The following is a 17,116-nucleotide window of genomic DNA, read 5'->3' on the forward strand; positions in this document are numbered from 1 at the left end:
CCACACATCCACAGGTGTGACTGACATATTTCCAACTAGCTTCACAAGGTGAGCAAGACCATCCTTTCAATGCTTTCCTTTTTTCCTCACTCCTGTCTAGTCTCAGATAGGTGGTGCAGATGCTACCTCTACTTGACAATACCCATGGTCCTGGAGAAGACCTGTAGGAGTTGCAGTGCCCTGCCCATTGCAGAACAAAAAAGGATTGAATAGAAGAATGGGGGCATTTCAGGCAGTTGCTTAAAATCATTTAAAATTCCTTCAACTTGGCTGCTACCTTCCTGCCTTTGACTCAGGTTGTTACCTCCCAGAACACAGCTTCATTACTGAGCTCATTTATCCTCATCTACAGTTTCTCAGGTATACCCTTTCCTCTGTAAGTCACAGGCCATTCCTGGCTCTACTGAATGTGTGCTGCAGGCAGCTTCACAGCCCAGTGGTACTTCATCCATTCTGTTGCTTACCACAGGCTACTTGAATTCCCCAGAGTAATAATTTTTACACAGTAAGTATACTATAAATCTGTTTCAAGCAATTGATCCTAGCATGCCAACTCCACCATGTGAGACTGTACCTTCAGGTGTGTTGTGAAGGTGGTTATGTCTGTTTTCTCTCAGAAATGTTCTTTTTAATGTACAGACTATGTGCAGCAGCTGACAGGGGTGCAGAACTATAGGTATGTTCCTTGTTGATGCACTCAAACTCCCTTAGCTCTGCCAGCACTGGGTAGTTATGCTGCCAGGTTAGTTTTTGTGACGTGGCAAAAAAGTTGTCCCTGTGCATTGGGTTATTGATTTATTCTGGATGTGTCAAAGAACTACATAGACTGAATTGCCATTTTCTCTTTCTACATATGAGTTTTAGTGTTCTAGCATGGCCTGCAGGCCTTGCCTGGGCAGATGTGCTGGTTTGTATCTAATGACCTTATTCTGAAATTCTGATGAGGATAATCTATGTTGTATTGTATAGGCATTGTAGGAGCCATTTTATGCAAATACTGCATTGATTCCCCAGGAGTTCTAAAGTCTTTGCTGTTAAATTGCTCTGAGGTGTGTGTAAGACTCCTCAGGTGCCAATAAAACCCCTCAGCATTCTCTAAAAGACACCGAGGGGAATTCTGTATGGTAGCTCAAATGGATACATGTCCCATGTGGATGCCACCTCATCTCTAGCAAGGCTGCTAAGTGGAAGAGGCAGCGGGTGGTTCAGCAGACGTTTAGCTCTGAACTCTCCAAGCCTCTGTTTGAAAACAAGAATTGAAGTAATTAGCTTGTATTGTTTGAGGGATGTTATGTTGCCTCTGTTCATCTTTATTTTCATGGATTGCAGCACTACATGGTGCCACTGAGAGGGCTCCCTTACAAAAAATATCCTCACTTGAGGATATTGATTCCTTGAGTTATACTTCTATGCATGGCTTGAATTGCCCCAGTTGCATCATCCAGCACAGCACAGAACCTATCACATTTGATAACTTTCTCTTAGGATCTAAAACTGATCAGCTCTTCTATATATTTTGAAAGGGGCTCAGCCTGTTCGACTATCTCAGATAATGTGTAGCATACGCCTGTAGAATCAAAGCCCTCTCAACATGCAGCACATTGATAACATTGTCTTCTAGAATGCAGGAGACTCAGCATCTTCCATTGTTGGATGGCATTTCAGCACATGTTGCCCAGCTGCTAGGCTGCTCCCCTGCCCACCTCAAAGCCTTACAGGGAGGTGTTAAAGCCTTGCCCAGCTGGGACAGGTAGCTCCTAGGACACTTAGGGAGGGGAGAGGGTACAGGGCAGTTTGTGCATTTTAACCGGTGACTGTTTAGTGCAAAATGGTACAGCTTAAGATACTTGGAGGATATTTTCATATCCCAAATTAGTTGTTTCTTGATGAGTTGAAATCCTGGTGTGGATTTGATAGTTGCCTGGAAAAAGCACCCAAACTGTCAGGTCCCATTTCTCCTGCCTGTCTGGCTGTTTCCATTTGCCTCTGCAGGTGCCAGCTGGGTCACTCACAGCTCTTACACAGAATCCCCAGAAGAAGCTGCAGCTATGGGAGACCTGGCTTTCTGTCAGCAGGTGCTGCTCCCTGGAAGCTGCAAGAATGTGCAGCCTTCATCCAAGTGCCTGAAACGAGAACAGGTCTCAGGCAGTCAGAAGTTGTGCTTGCTGCAATTTCTGACCTGTAACAGTTCATTATTTATTTACATCTCCTCTCAGAGTTAGTACATGACTTAGCACAGAGAAGTTCATCCCCTTCGACAGAGAAAACCCCACTTCTTTGACAAAGAACAAAAACCCCATGTGAAATCTTGAACTCTAAAAACATGTGAAAAAGGGTTCTGCTGATGGAAAACAATGGGTGGTAACAGCATTCAGTGAATTTATCATTCCAGTGAGTGGTTTTTAGTGGAAAATTTCTCAGAAGAGCTGCAGTAGGTAGATTTTTCTGTGTCTTCATATGCAGTTGGAAAACACCCACTTCATCTTGCTTGTGCTGTTTTATTTAAACTCAATTGGCTTAATCCCATGGCAGCCAGGTTCATTTGATGTTTCTCCATTAGCTAAGCACTGCTGGATGCTCCAGCACAATATGCTTTATGGCAAGGAGTGAAAAACACAGAGGCAGACTGTAGTGTTGGTAGCATTCCCTGCCATTGTCCTTTTGCTGCTGTTGAACATTGTGTTCTGCCGTGGAATAGTAATGAAGCTACGCTGACAAGAGGTGACATGACAAGCAAGACTGAGGTAAGGGAAACCACTTTGATTTCATCATTATCCTTGATCTTCACAAACTGCCCTTTGTTGCTTGGTGGCCCGATGCCCACACATCTTCATTCTTTTTCTGGCTCTTCCTTGCCTTATTGATTCATTCTGGGTGAAGAAGCTCCTATAAAAAAAAAAAACATCTCAGCATTGCTTCCACATTGAGAAGTGCTATTTCAGTTGCCCGGGGATCTGCTTAGAAAATACATCCAACTCTTAAAAAGAGTATTTCCATTTCAGGCCATCTTACCTTATACTGTTCTGTTATTTCAGCTAATTTTCCAAAGAATCATACCCTGGTTTAGTTGCTCTATCTATTAATATCTGGGAGGAAGTCTTTATTAAAACTTTGAACTGCTTGAGAACTAAACTTACATCCATACATACATCACAAGGAGCCTGAACTGAGTAATTTTCTATGGCAATATATGTTGTCTAAGTTCCTAAAGAGGAAGAAAGAGGAATGGTACAAAATCTGTGGGAAACTGTAGTGCAATTTGTGGCTTTGGCTCAGGTGAAAGTAGTACAGTGGAGGTCAAACTGTTTGAGTAGAACACATAAAATAAATTTTAAACTTCAACAGTATTCTTGTGAAAATTGTCTGATACATCTGTTGAGAAAATCAAATGTATCAGCAAATTTTCTATTAATAAGTCTCAAGCATATGTGGAGAGCTTATCCACTTACAGGCTCAGGCAATGGAAATCAGGATGGAGATAAAAAATTGTTAATAAAGTTATTGTCCCCAGATTAAAAATTTCAAAAATACAGATTCATATAGCTGTGTCTAAGGTTAAGTGGAATACAGCATTGGTAAGGACTGAAATAGAAGTCCTTGGAGTGTATTAGGTAAAGAACCGTCTATGCCTGCAAGTAATTTTAGCAGCTAAATGGCTCTTCTCATTCTCTGATGCCTAATGATAATGTCTCCAGTTTCACACATTAATTTTTAAACAATGTGTGTCAAAATAAAGTGAGTTCTGTAGTCAAATTAGCACAGCCACAGGTTTGCTGCCTTCTCCACACCTCATTGGGAACGCCACACTGTTGGAGCAAGCTAATTCCCTTATGCCCAAGGTGACTGTTGGAGTGGGGCTTGGAGCATTCTGCCCAGGCCATATGCAGGAAGGACCAGCTGCTCGTCAGCTGAAACAGCTGTAACACAGCACAGCCCATCCTCTAGACAATGTTCCATTCTCCCTGAAAACTTCTGGAAACTTCTAAGCCTTGCCAATAAGAGACTTCTCACCAAATCATCTTCTTAGTGGCCTCCAGACGAACACCCTTTGAGTTTTTGCAGTACTGAGTATTAAATTAAGTGTGGTTTTAGTCAGAAAGAGGGTGGGAGGAAGAGCAGAGGAATTTAGTATTGGCAAAAGGTACAGTATGGACAACCCCAGAACCACTAATTCATGTAAACTGTGGGACAAGGTCTGTGGGGTGGAGTTTCCTCTTTCTCTCTCTCACCCCATGGTAAACAACACAGGGAGGGAAGGAGAATTCACGTGTCATGACTCCTGAACCAGTATGGACTATGTATAGGGCCTTATACACAGGCAGTAAGTTTACTAAAGACAGGCTCTTGAGGCATGCCTGCTGATCAGTTCCCTGTGCCTGGTAAGGGATATAGTAAAATGTAAAGGCAAACATTCTTTATGTGGTCTAAGCCAGATACAGCTATTAAAATCTGGCACCTGTACGTCTGCGTGGTTAAATGCTACAGGAGAAAGGGTCTGCAGTATGGAGTAAGTTGTTTTATCGTGCTGAATTTGATATGGCCTTGGAAAACAGTATTTCTGCTGGCAGAGTGTAATCCAAATCAGTACCAGGAGCATCTATGACGGAACAGAGATACTTACAACCTAGGCTGGGTTTTTTTTTTTTTGTTGCTTTTTTCCCCATATTAGGAAATACCATATGAAGAGAAATTAGAGGGTGGTATGGTAGGATAGGAAAAGAACCCCCAGATACTATAAGCTGACTGAACCACTGTGTCATCCCAAGGAAGAAAAGGAAGCAACAAGAACAGCTTCTCAGGCGCCTCCATCTACCTAGACATACTTTGCTTCAGGGCTCCTCAAGGTCTGACCAGCAACAGCTTAAATATTTTTCCAGACTTTTTTAACTACTTGCTAAAGGAATGTCATTGTCTTGGTTGTGAAGCCCCAGCAGGCCTGCTCTTTTACCCATGGACTGCCTGGAGAACAGAGTCACCAAAGCCACTGAGGGCCATGAACTGTTTTTCCTGGTCTCTGTTATGATGCTGACAAGACCTACGGCTGGCAGGGGTCCCTGTGCATGTTGGGCAGTTGTGTGGACAGTTACAGCTGTTCCTGACTGCAGGAAATGCTCCTTTCTGTTCTGAGCAACAGGGAATTCACCCTGTTAAGGTGGTGGTGTGGATGGGGATGACATTGCCTCTACACTTGTTTTGGTACTATTAACCATGCTCCTTTTTGGTTTACTCCACAGATATTATGTGGGAAGGAGATCCCCCGCTGGGTGAACCGCCTGGCCTACTTCAGCTCATGCATCCCCTTCCTCCAGAGCTGTCTCCCCAAGGAATGGCTGACCCCAGCAGCCCTGCAGAGCCACATCAGCCTTGGCCTCCACAAGGAGGAACAAGGGGACACAACGGATGAGGAGTCCCCCTCCACCTCTGCAGCCCCCTCAGCCTCAGGCACATCACGAACCTGTAGACATACACGGGTCTAAACTGCCCAGTTTGCTTCCAAATAACATCCCTGCTCTCCTGTTCTATTTATTTATCACACCCTTTCGCATACATTAGTTTCTTTCTTCAGCAGACAACAGAGGGGAGGAAAGACCCTTTCTGCTTCAGTCCCTTTTCCAAGGACTGCCACTACAGCTGCTTGGCAAAATGACTGTGAACCTCAACACAAAACTGAGGATTGTGGTTAACTAAACTGTATTCTCCTCCAGGGGCATCCATGATCCTTGATCTACAGAGAACTGCTGACTCTCTCAGGCATGAGAGCATGCATATGGGCAGAGTGCACATACTGTGATGTTCCTTCTCTGGAACTGTTTTATCTTTTTATCGCTCCCTCTACCCATTTAAACCCAGCAGTCTCTTCTCTATTTTGGCTCGGTTTCCCCTTCCCCAAAGACAAATCACCTGCCCACAACCAGTGAAGGAACCAGAGCCAGAACTCAACCTTCTCATCTCTTAGACCAGCAACAAAGTCCACTCAGATCCATCCCTTTTGTAAGTATCAGGTTTCTAACTCATGTGAAGGACAAATGAAAGGTGCTCCTGTTCTACAACCACCTGTTTTCAGTACTCAAATTTAAGAGCTTGAATGACTGTCCTGCTCTTGAAAATAATAACAAAGAACCTAGAAAATGAATGTGTTACTGTGGCTTTTCTTTGGGGTCAAAAAGAGCATGGGGCTGTGGTGATTAGAGGCAGCTACTACGTAGATGCAGACATGACTTGACCATATTGGTGCTTTTTGGCACAGACCCCTCTCAGTTTTCCTAATCCTAGGCAATGTTCCTGGTTTCCTTTTTCCTCTCAGATTCCCTGGGGAATCTCCTAGCTGACATTTGCTGGCTGTATTTAGGGAAATGGCCTTCCTGAGCACAAGGAAGAGAAGAGTGAATCTGTTTGGAAGGTCAGTATTTCCTTCAGATTTTTCTCCTGCACTAACAGACATAAAACATGGCTTCAGAGCCATCCTTCCCTGGCCTATTCTTGAGCCAACCCAAGAAGGTAAAAAACAAATGGTGAACCCAAAGAATGTCAACCTGTTCCTTTCTCCTCCCTTTTTGGAGGTGGAGGGGGAAACTTAGGGCCACATCTGGAAAGCACAGATGACCATTTCAATGCATGGGCCACCATGGTGCCTTCCGCTGTGTGCACTATTTCAGTGGAATGAAAAATGGGCACAGCTGGCTCACTGGCCTCTCCAAGCTGGCTCCTGACAAGAATCTGGTCCTTGGATGTACTTATGCTAATTCTGTCAGCTGATGAGAAAGCACAGAATCGGGAAAGGACAAGTACACTAACTCTTCCACTCAATTACCTCACTAGGAAGTCTAGTCAGAAAGTATAGGAAGGAGTCAAAGGGGAAATCCAGGCCCCCTCTCTCCCTTGCAACTTCTCTTGGCTACACAAAGGAGGATGAAAAAGGAACAGGCAGTGTGTTGAAGGGAGTTGCCATTTGAGAAATGGTGTTCTCTTTAGAAATGGTGTTCTCAACAGCTACTACCAAGTCAGGACTTCCACCCTGCACCCAGAGAGAACTACAAGCCCTTAAGATGGTGGTTGTTTCCTTTTTTGGTTGCAAACACATGCTAAGTCCAACCAGCTGTTTCTTTAGCTCAGGTATACAGGAGTGTGTGCTTTTAGGGCTGAAGGTCTTGGCTATGATGTACATCATGTCTGTACAGACAATGTTTGATGGTTTGTTACATGTGCATGCCCTTATTGAAGCAGGAGGCTCTGGAGAGATCTACTGGATAGAAATGTAACTCACGGGATGGCTTCACTCCACTGCCTCCTGAAGTGATGCGTGTTTAGGCAACAAAACCTCTACAACATGCCTCTCATTTTCATCCTCTGTACAAACTGCTGCAAGTTCAACGCTGAACTGAAGTCGTGTTCCTTATTGTCTACCCACAGCCAGTGCTGCATTGTGAGCAATTCTGCAGCTCCTGGTAACCAGTCCAATACCAATCTTCATTAGTATGGCTTGTCCAGGGGTGTTTAATAAGATTTCTGTCATGACCTCCATGCCACTATCCAGAAACCATATTGCACAATGTACTGTTTCACTCTGTATTCCCCTGCAGTTGTGGTCATTGCAGCCTAAACCATTGCAGCATTGCAAGCTTCATTTGTCTGAAGTTCCCAGGGTTTCTGCCAACAGCCAGCAGCACATTATATGCAACAAATTTTAAAGGTCCTTCGCAGGGGGAAAGTGAGAAGAGGCTTTCCCAGAGCATTTGTCTAGGCCAGGGAAACTGCACTCAGAAACACCTCGTTCCCTTTGTTGTGACAAAAGCCAGCCGGCCATCACCCTTATGTTTCCACTCTGCACCTGACCTTCAGATGAAGCATCATGTATGCATCTAGGAGATGGGCTCCAGAGGCACATTTCACACAGAATACCCTCTCACAGTACTTCACAAAGTTAAAAATGCTTAACTGGTTGTATGGTAACCTGGACAAGAAAGCCGCATTTAGCCTACTTGGGAACATAAATATGTGTTTGAAGTATTGGGAACAACATTTGGGGTAAGCTGTGAATGTCATAAAACCCCCAGATGTTTTTTAACACACTTTTATGTTTGTCTATCTGTTGATGCCAGTAGGGGTCACATCAAGGAGGCATCAAACTTCTGTAAATCAAACCCAGAATATATTCCAGGCTTCAAAATGGTTTCTCCCTACCCCTCTCTGTTCAAGGTGACTGATCAACCAATAATGAAATAAACAAAGTGACACTGTGGAAATAAAATATTTATTGATAATGGCTTTAACTCTGTAATTTAACAGCATTTTAGATTATTAAACATTAAGACATTTTAAAATCCTAATTTACTGTTCATCTCTGGCACAGCATGTTTGTCTTAGGCATTTTTATTTTCCTTCCAATTATTACAAAATTGTTGTTGTTATTACATGATTATATCATATTTGTATTTAGTTACACATTTACTTTCTCTTGCTGCTTTCTCTGCATAACACCACGTGGAAAATTTTAAATACCATCAGCAGTTATCAATGAAAACAGAAGAACACTGTATGAATCTTAACAAGAGCACCCCATAGCAGTGGAAGAAACTCTTAACCATTCTTCTTACAGCCAGGATTTTTGGTGTCCTTTTAAAAGCTGGGATGAGAAGGCACCAATTCTGCACATGGGCATCAGCAGCTGTGGGTTGTGTCTCTAGCAGTGACCTATAGTATTCAGGTGGGAGAGTAAGACTGCACGTGAGGTTAGCCTAACACTGGAATATTAGAGGTACAAAATAAACTTTCTAGGGAAGGCATAAGAGGAGCGAAGTAAGTAATAACCTATTTTCTCAGCATGTCTTTATCTATGATCACAACTTCCTTAATTTCATGACATTATTCTTTCTGATTTCTTTTTGGTCAGTTGCCTTCCTCTTCACAAGTCTGTGATTTGAAGCCTATTTTTCTCAAACTCTTCAGGAGGGACACTTGTGCTTTCAGAGGCCCTGGGTGTGTTGGTTTCCCAGCCCTGAGCCTGTGCTCTGTGATGAGCTCATCCCAGGCTCTGCACAGCACGGGGATGGACACACACAGACCTGTTCTCTTGCTCTCACTGCTCCCAGCTGACAGCTTGCATCTCTGGAATTTATACTCATGTTGCCTTTGTGTTATTGAGGTACTCAAGAAATAGTAATTTCCTGCTATGTTTTTTTTTTATTCTTCAGTTCTGTTTCTTTCTCTCTAGACTGGTAGGGCTCTCAGAACAAGTTAGTGGATATGGGATTGCAATAATATTAGCTTATCTTACTATATGTGTTTGGTTTTATTCTCATTTTAGTGTATGTGCTATCTTATTAGCATGGTCAGAAAACTTTATAAGTACCTTGATTAATGGAGAAGACCAAAGTAAGGAATCATAAATGTTCAATTTTCAAACGTTTTTAAATTACTCTTTGAGTTGAGGCAGCAGGTTCCTTGTTCCAATTTGTCCCTGCCCTGCATGCCATCAGCAAAGACGTGCAATGTGAAAAGGCTGTGTAGCAATTCAGAAGTATGGAAAAGAGGACCTGATGTTCTGTGTCCACTCTGCCATTGCCAGAGGCTGCCAGGTCAGGGTGGAACCTCTGGCTACCCTAACATATAAAAACCTTGCAGGCTGTGCCTGGAGAATGGGTGCTCGTGTCGGTGACAGCTCAGCACTGCAACACCGTGCGGGAGCCTGCAGCTGAGACCTGCTGGGCTGGGCGGCACAGCACATTGAATTCCCAGCAATGAAGGACTATTGCCTCCAAATATCACAGTAAGGCTAGCACCTTTTTCACTAGCACCGATGTAGCCAACTTTGTTTTGAAAAGGCTTTTTTTGGTTCATTTTGATTGGGACAAGGGATAACAATGCAGGAAAACAGATGATCGCGGTCGGCAATCTTCTCTCCTTAGGGAAGCAGGCTACAGAATGAAGAGATGCAGCTCGTGACGAGGCCTGCTCAACTGTGTTCATCAACGAGCTGCGAAGGAAAGCGTGCGGGGGGTGCGTGGAGGGCAGGGGCTGAGGCGCGGCCCAGGCCCAGCGGAACCGGCGTGAAGAGGCGCGGGGCCGCGTCCCGCCGGAAGCGCCGGGGCCGGGCCGGAGGCGGGAGGGCGGCGCCGGGCCCGTGGGGCGGGAGCGGGGGGATGGAGAAGCTGCGGAAGCTGTGGAGGAGCCGCACGATGACCTTCGGGGTGCCCCTGCTGGTGAGCGGTGCGGGGGCGGCAGAGCGCGGGGAGGCCGCCGGCGCTGCCGGGGCCGCGGCGGGCGGAGCTCGGCGGGCGGGGACGGGGCGGAGGCGTGTCCGCGGCTGGGCGCTCCGCCGGGCCCGGCGCGGCGGCCGCTCTGAGGGGCCGCGCTGCCCGGAGGCCTCCCGAGCTCGGGGACACGGTTATAACACATATCCTGAAGATATTCCTTACTGGGAACTGAGGAAAACGCATTTTGCTGGTGGCTTGGTTTTTTTTATTTTTTATTTTTTCCTGTGAAACACCACTTGTGTTTCTTGTCTTACTCTCTTTAGCTTTTGATTGGACTTTAAACTGCAGTGGAACTGTTGGTCTGATAATTTGTACATCTAAACAAGTGGAAAGATTTTGAGTTGCTGGGTTATGGGTACTAGCTGTGCTCAAAATGGTGTGGCATAACTTTTTTAGACTAGTTGAGCTTAGGAAACATCAATAATGTCAGAGGACTGAAACAAAATTATAAGACTCTCTTACGACATTACCTCTGTAGATACTGCACGTTAGGTTGCACTTCTCTAAGTGTGTTCATTAGGGGGAAAATGAAAAAAAAACTCAGATGCACTTACGGATAAAAACTCAGGAAGGAAGACAAAAGCAGCACCAAGGCCAGTGTGGTTTCTGTTTGTGCAACTCATGTCTCCTTATCCATCTGTGCAGCTGGTTTGCAAAAAAGCAAACGAATTTCAAGGTGGATAGAGAATAAGGCAAAGGATAATTCCAACATTTTTAGAAAGCTGCTAGAGAAATCAGTGTCATCTTCCTCAAATATTCGGCAGCATGCCTTGGAAAAAACGGAGTGGACCAAAGAAGGACATTGAGACTTGTTAGAGTTAAAAAAAAGTTTAAGGCCGTTAAAGGGATATTACAGATGTTCTAGAGTAAGGCCTTTCATGGAAGTTATTAATGAAGTATCTTTTCTTGAGATACTGATGAAGGCATTTGTAAGAAATGAAAACAGTTAAGCCAAACAAACCAACAAAATAGTGTGATAATACCACAGCTGCATGAAATCATTTGCATCAGCAGCTCTGCTCCCTGCTGTTGCACACAAGCTCTGCATACAACACCTTTCCTGAAGTGATCAAGCACAGTGCTACAGCTTGCTAGGTATCCTGCTTGCATGAATGTACCTGAGAGGCTGTCCAGAACTGTGCTGCTTTCATGCTTACACCAAATTTATTTTGTTTTCGGATTTTTCACGTATGAGTGCTCTGACAATATTCTTCAGTTTAATAGCACCTTGCTTAGATGATAAAGGTTGGATATAGTTTTAGCTTACAGTGCTTTTGTTTATGTAATTATTTGAGGCTTGCTACTTTTCTTCCTGAATCAGGGAATGTCAGGCAGTTTAGTATTCTCCAGCTCAATTTTGACTCTGTAGAAGGCCTGGGGAAAATACTGTGTGATTAAATTATAGATACTTAGAGGTGGTGACCTAATGGAGGAAAAAAAATCACCACTGCTTTTTAATAATAAGTATATCTACTACTGGTGTAGTAGCTGAGGAGATTCAACTGATACCTAAGATTCTGATTTTGATAAAACTTTCTACATTATTCCCTGTGAGAACTGCATTTTAGAGAAGTAGGGCAAAGATATGTTTCTTAGCTTTTTAGTTCTCAAAAGGATTAAAAAGATACAAAAAAATGTAGTTACAACATGCTTGCCAAATTAAAAGGTATCTTTGGAGGTAAGGTAGGTCCTGTAGAAATAATGTGGTCTGTAATATTGTGAAAAGACAGAAATGTCATTACAAGATGGAGGAACTTGTCAAAAATAGAGTAAAACATGAAACAGGATTCTTCCTGTGTACTCAGTCCTCAGCTGGAGTAACTTTTTAACTCTATGGTGCTGTCCTGGAGATGGTGATGATAAACTGTAAAGTCTAGAGGAAAGCAACATAAAAGATAAAGCTAACATTCCACTTTTAAGGAAGGCTTGAAGGAATTGACTTAGTTTATTTTAGAAAAGTCTGCAAAATTATGTACGTTGTACATTGAGAGTGGGGATTGCCTTTCATCACTTGGGAAAGTACCCCCAAAATAAATGAGCATATGTTAGGAAAATACTGCTCTTTTTTTAGGAAATAGCAGTCTGGTACGTAACTGGGGTTTTTAAGATGAGCTTGAGCAACCATCTGGCAGCAGTGGCATAGATTGTCTCAGTTCAGCTTCAGTGCTTCAGAGCCAGGGCTTCAGCATCCCAGGCCAGGCCTGTGGTTGTCCTTTTGGCCATCCCCAGTTGTTTTGGCAAGATTTTCCGTAGGTCTTAGCAGGAATCTTTAAGACTGGTTTCTTTGACTTTGTACTGCCTAATTTCATTCTGTTCCTGTTGCAACAGAGCTTTTTTCCTCCAGACACAACATTATATAGAGAAATATTCTATTATATTTCTTTCCAGGGTTTCATGTCTCCCTGCCTTAAAATTATTCTCCCTTGTGAATACTTCAGAATGTTTCTGACTTGCTGCCCAAAGGCTTCCCAGGGAGTAAGAAAAAGGAAAATTCATGCAATAGTCAGTTACCCAGCTGTCTATGGAGCTCTGAAGGCATCTCTAAAGCTGAACAGAATTGTGCTAAAAGATCAATTACAGCAAAAAAGACAGTGAATCTAGGCAAAGAATCAGAAGGAGCATGCTTTTACAATCCTTTAAATTCTGCTGAATTTGTTAATAATACTGAAACCAAAGATTTCTGTTAGAGTATTACATTTTGTACATAATTTTTTTCTCTCTAGACTGGTGCAGGACTATTCTTCAGTACAACTGAACTTTTCATCAGCTCCATATTTGCTTTTTCAGCAGCAAAAAATCAAATTTTTTTTTGTATCTTTTCATAGCTTTCATATCTTGCCTTTTTATAGTGCATATTTGAATGAAAAACCCCTGTGCCAAAATAGCTAAAATTTCAAGGTTAAAGTGATCCTAATTCAAAGAAAGATGGTGTCTCATTGCACCCCCTCTAAAATATACCTTTAAAATATTTCTTACTTTTTAGAGTAGATTATCCTGATAGTTTTTTTATTTGTTCATTTGGTCTTGGGGCTGTTAGAATATTTCAGTGGAGAAGGAGTTTTCTTGATTGATCTTCAAGCCTCATACTGACAACAACTTTCAAAGTGAGATGTGTAAATCACAGTTTTCAGTCATACTTTCTCAGTAGCTGGAGGTGTTTCTTTGTGAGCACCAATGAAACTGTAGGGGGTAGGACTTAAACCTGCAGGAGACTTTTTTTGGAATTTTTCTGTATCTTTGTAAACTTTGCAGATACAGTATCTCTGTGCGGCATAAAACAGTAAGCATGCAGGGGAGAGTGATGGTATGGAATATCTCAACAGCTTGAATGTGATCAAGTGAGTAGTCCCAAAACATTTCTGAAGGTGGTAACATCTGTGTGGGTGTTGGGATGAACTCCAGCAACCTTACGGGTAGATCTAAAATTTGCTTTTGCAGTAGAGGGCTGTGCCACCTCTGTGGTAACTTAAACATCTTTGTCACCTCTATTGGCATCTCTGTTTGCCGTTTTGAGTATGGGCTCTCCTTCCTTATCACATGAAGCTTAACTTAGAAGTCTCCAGCATTTGTGGCTCTATTATAAAAGGAGAGCTTCAGTTTCTACTGCTTTATATTCCACAATATACCTGACCAAAAGGGTTGTGTCTGTCAATGTCATATTGCTGCAGTGATGCTTCTGTAAGATCGTGAGAGAGCAAGGCTCCTTGATCGTGCAGCTGGTGCATCCAGCATCCGACCTTCCTTATGGGACACCGACCATGTAAGGTCACCTCTCTGGTACACTTGGAATATTTGAAGTCTGCTGGAAGTTCTTTTACACCAACAGTTTTAAATGATGGCTCTATATCATTAAGGAAGCAAGTTTGGATTTAAAATTGCAAAGTAGTAACAAATGTAAGACACATGTTAAAAGCCCCCATGTTGTTTCATATGCTGTCAGCAATTCCCAAGGTTTGCTTTTGTGGTTGTGTCTCCGTCTGATTCTAGGCAAGGATTTTTCAAACTCTGTAAGCTGCAAAATGAATGCATAGGTGGAGTTCCAGTTCTGTCAGTATGTTACAAGGAAAAAAAATATGTTCTGATTATCTGAAATGACATCTTAGCAGAAAGAAAATATAGTCTGTGGTTCATTTGATGATTTTTATTGCACACCTAAAATAAGTATATCACACTGTGTGTATAGTAATGCAGATTTTCAGATTTACAGTATGTTGCAACATTCTCCATACCTATTGCTGTAGATTTTTGACTTCCTTTCATTTTTTTGGGGTTATGTGGGTTTTTTTCCCCTCATCCTGTAATGACTGTTTTTACAAGTACTTTTATTCTCCTTCTGGATCTTGTCTTTGGTGTTTTACATGGCTTGCCTAGTATTGCCAAAGGAGAATGCCAAAGGTAGCTTGGAGCAGTGAAAGATTTTACTAGGAATAAATATGTTTCTAAAATCTATTTCCACTAGTGATTATTAGCACAGACTGTACTGCAATGCCATCTACGCTGCTGCCTTGAATAGTGCAAATTTACTTCAATAAACACTTTGTCAAGGGATGCCAAGAATGCACGTCAGGTACAGGACTGGAAAAAAGGTCAGCTTGGAACAAGTCCCTAACGATGCTGAAGCAATGTGGTCAGTGTGTCTAGGCACCATTAGAGAAGGTCAGTGGTATCTTAGGCTCCCACTAATGAGCCAGTTGTTTTGACAAACAAAACCAAAGCAACTTTTCCAGACATCAGGACCTGAAATTACATGTCCACGGATTAGTTTTGTTCACTGGTGTGAAGTCAGGGTCATCTGGGAGCAAGGACTGGTGCCCAGAAATATTTTACAGATATATGAAATGATACTTTGTTGTCCTGTGAGTTATTTAAAGTGGAAGTTTACAGGGTTAATGGGTTAAATTTTCATAGATTTCTTTAAATTCAACATTTCTAGTTCATTTAATAAAAAACTGCTCAATTTGGAGTCCTGGGGTATGCTAAATACAAGGCACGCTTTTTGCCACAGATTCTGCAGGATCTGCCTGTAAAAGGATGATATGAACACTGGAAGTATGGACAATTTTTCTTGGGTGTAATCACAATTCTGAGATCTTATTGTTGCTATCAGTGTCTATGAGTAGAAACTGTTATTACATTATCTTCTGATACTGTTTAAAGAAGAATTACTGCAATCAGCATTTTTCTCTTTTTGATATGTCAGTATTATTACTAACATCTTTCGCATTATTGCCTTAAACAATTCATAATACTGAATTGCAGGACTTATATTAATATCTATCACTTCATGTAACTTTACAATAAAATTTGACATATGCAGAACAGTTGATTTAAATGTTAATGGATTTTTGAGAGATGAATAGAAGTTAACATTCATCCATGAGAAGATAATTCTGACTTCTAGTATTTGTAGATAAATTGTGATTGCCTGTAAAAGTCACAAATATTACACTTGCAGCCTAGAGGAGCAATAAATACAAAACTGTTTTTAGAATTTAAAAGTTGTTGCTCCCAATCAATGAATAACAGAGTGTTGTTTTTATGCTTCAGTGACTTGTATTATACGTGTTGGGTCTCTAGGCCTATGATAAGATATGTCTTTGACTTCTGCTGTGCTTCTGCTTTGCATCTCCTGTTCATCTGTGTGTGTTTGAATCCACAGTGTGGAGCTGTTCCAGATAAAACCAGCCCTGGAACTGTTGCTGCTCGTGTGGAAGCCAGAGTCTTCAGGCTGAATGAGCTTCTGTGGAGTCCAGTTTGTGCAGTCTGAATTAGCTGACTTCCATCTTTCAGCTGACTGTTAGGTCTTAAAAGTTCTGAGTTCTCCTTTTGAATCAGTGCTTTAATTTTTTTCATTTTCAGTCTTTGAGAGCAGTTTTCCAGATATGTGTGACTAACAAATAGGCACTTCTTATTACTTCAGATTTTCCCTCTGTTTCATTTCAGAACATAAAGGGTGCATTTGCATTGTTTAAGGCTGTTAGGATGGACTAGTCTGGCATTCGAGGGAGTCTGATGTTCTCTCTTGAGCCTCAGAATAGAAGGAGAAGTCCAGACTTGCCTGTTTTCACTGTGTGTTTAGTCCTGCCCTAGGTCTCCCATTTCTTCAAGGGGTTGTGATGGTAGAAGTGTAAGATTTGTGTTTATTCTACAGAACGTTTAATCTTCATTCCTTGTCTGGGATTAGCAATAGGGAAATAACACTTCTTGTGGTGTTTTTTTTTTATGTTCTGCCATGCAGGTTTCAGTTTATTGTTCATTTTTGAGCAGGGCCTAACACACACAAGAATACCAGCTTGCCACAAGATGTAAACACTTTCTCATTGTAGTTTACCTTGGCTAGATTCGAACCTGTGAGATGTGGAAATAATCATTTTAATAAAGAATTGATATTTTATATTTTAGAAGCTTATGGAGAAAATGAAGGTGGTGTTTAGAAGAAACTGCAGCTTGGTCACCAGGGAAGACTTGGGTTTCAAACAGTTGCAGCTGCAGAGTGAAATTCCTTTGCTGTCTGACCAGCCCAAGCAATGTGTGTAATGCAAAATGACAATCCTGTGGCTGAAACTGTCCTTTCTTCCTCATGCTCACGTTGAAGAACATATGGATTTCTATCTCTTCTGCATTATTCTTAGATTGGTTTCTATTACATGCATTTTCTTTGGTTTAAAACCTATTATAAATTGGACATTTTAACAAACAAAAGTTTTGTTTTCTCATAAGACATTGAATAGTAAGATTGCAAGGATCTGGGCAGGGATTTTTTTTTTTTCCTCTGGCCTGTAGCCATTCGTGTTTGCGATCTTTAAAATCATTGCTTTGAACATTCTCTTACTGAGCCAATTAACCTGATACCTTGGGCCACT

At 42.1% G+C, this 17,116-nt stretch overlaps 2 protein-coding genes across 4 annotated transcripts in view; both read left to right on the top strand.

The window, feature by feature from the left end:
- The window catches only part of LOC111930893 (deubiquitinase DESI2-like), a 70,755-nt gene extending 62,490 nt beyond the window's left edge, over positions 1 to 8,265 (top strand). For all 3 annotated transcript variants that reach the window (XM_086895135.1, XM_086895134.1, XM_086895137.1), the window contains one exon: positions 5,235 to 8,265. In XM_086895135.1, the coding sequence (XP_086751261.1) occupies positions 5,235 to 5,477 (243 nt within the window). In that variant the 3' untranslated portion in view covers positions 5,478 to 8,265. The remainder of the gene's footprint in view (positions 1 to 5,234) is intronic.
- Positions 8,266 to 10,088: 1,823 nt separating this feature from the next.
- Positions 10,089 to 17,116, top strand: part of COX16 (cytochrome c oxidase assembly factor COX16) — a 44,885-nt gene continuing 37,857 nt past the window's right edge. The window contains exon 1 of the mRNA XM_086895138.1: positions 10,089 to 10,199. Within this exon, the coding sequence (XP_086751264.1) occupies positions 10,140 to 10,199 (60 nt within the window). The 5' untranslated portion in view covers positions 10,089 to 10,139. The remainder of the gene's footprint in view (positions 10,200 to 17,116) is intronic.

Source organism: Cyanistes caeruleus, chromosome 6 (genome assembly GCF_971803275.1).
Source record: "Cyanistes caeruleus chromosome 6, bCyaCae1.hap1.1, whole genome shotgun sequence".
Classification (NCBI taxonomy): Eukaryota; Metazoa; Chordata; class Aves; order Passeriformes; family Paridae; genus Cyanistes; species Cyanistes caeruleus.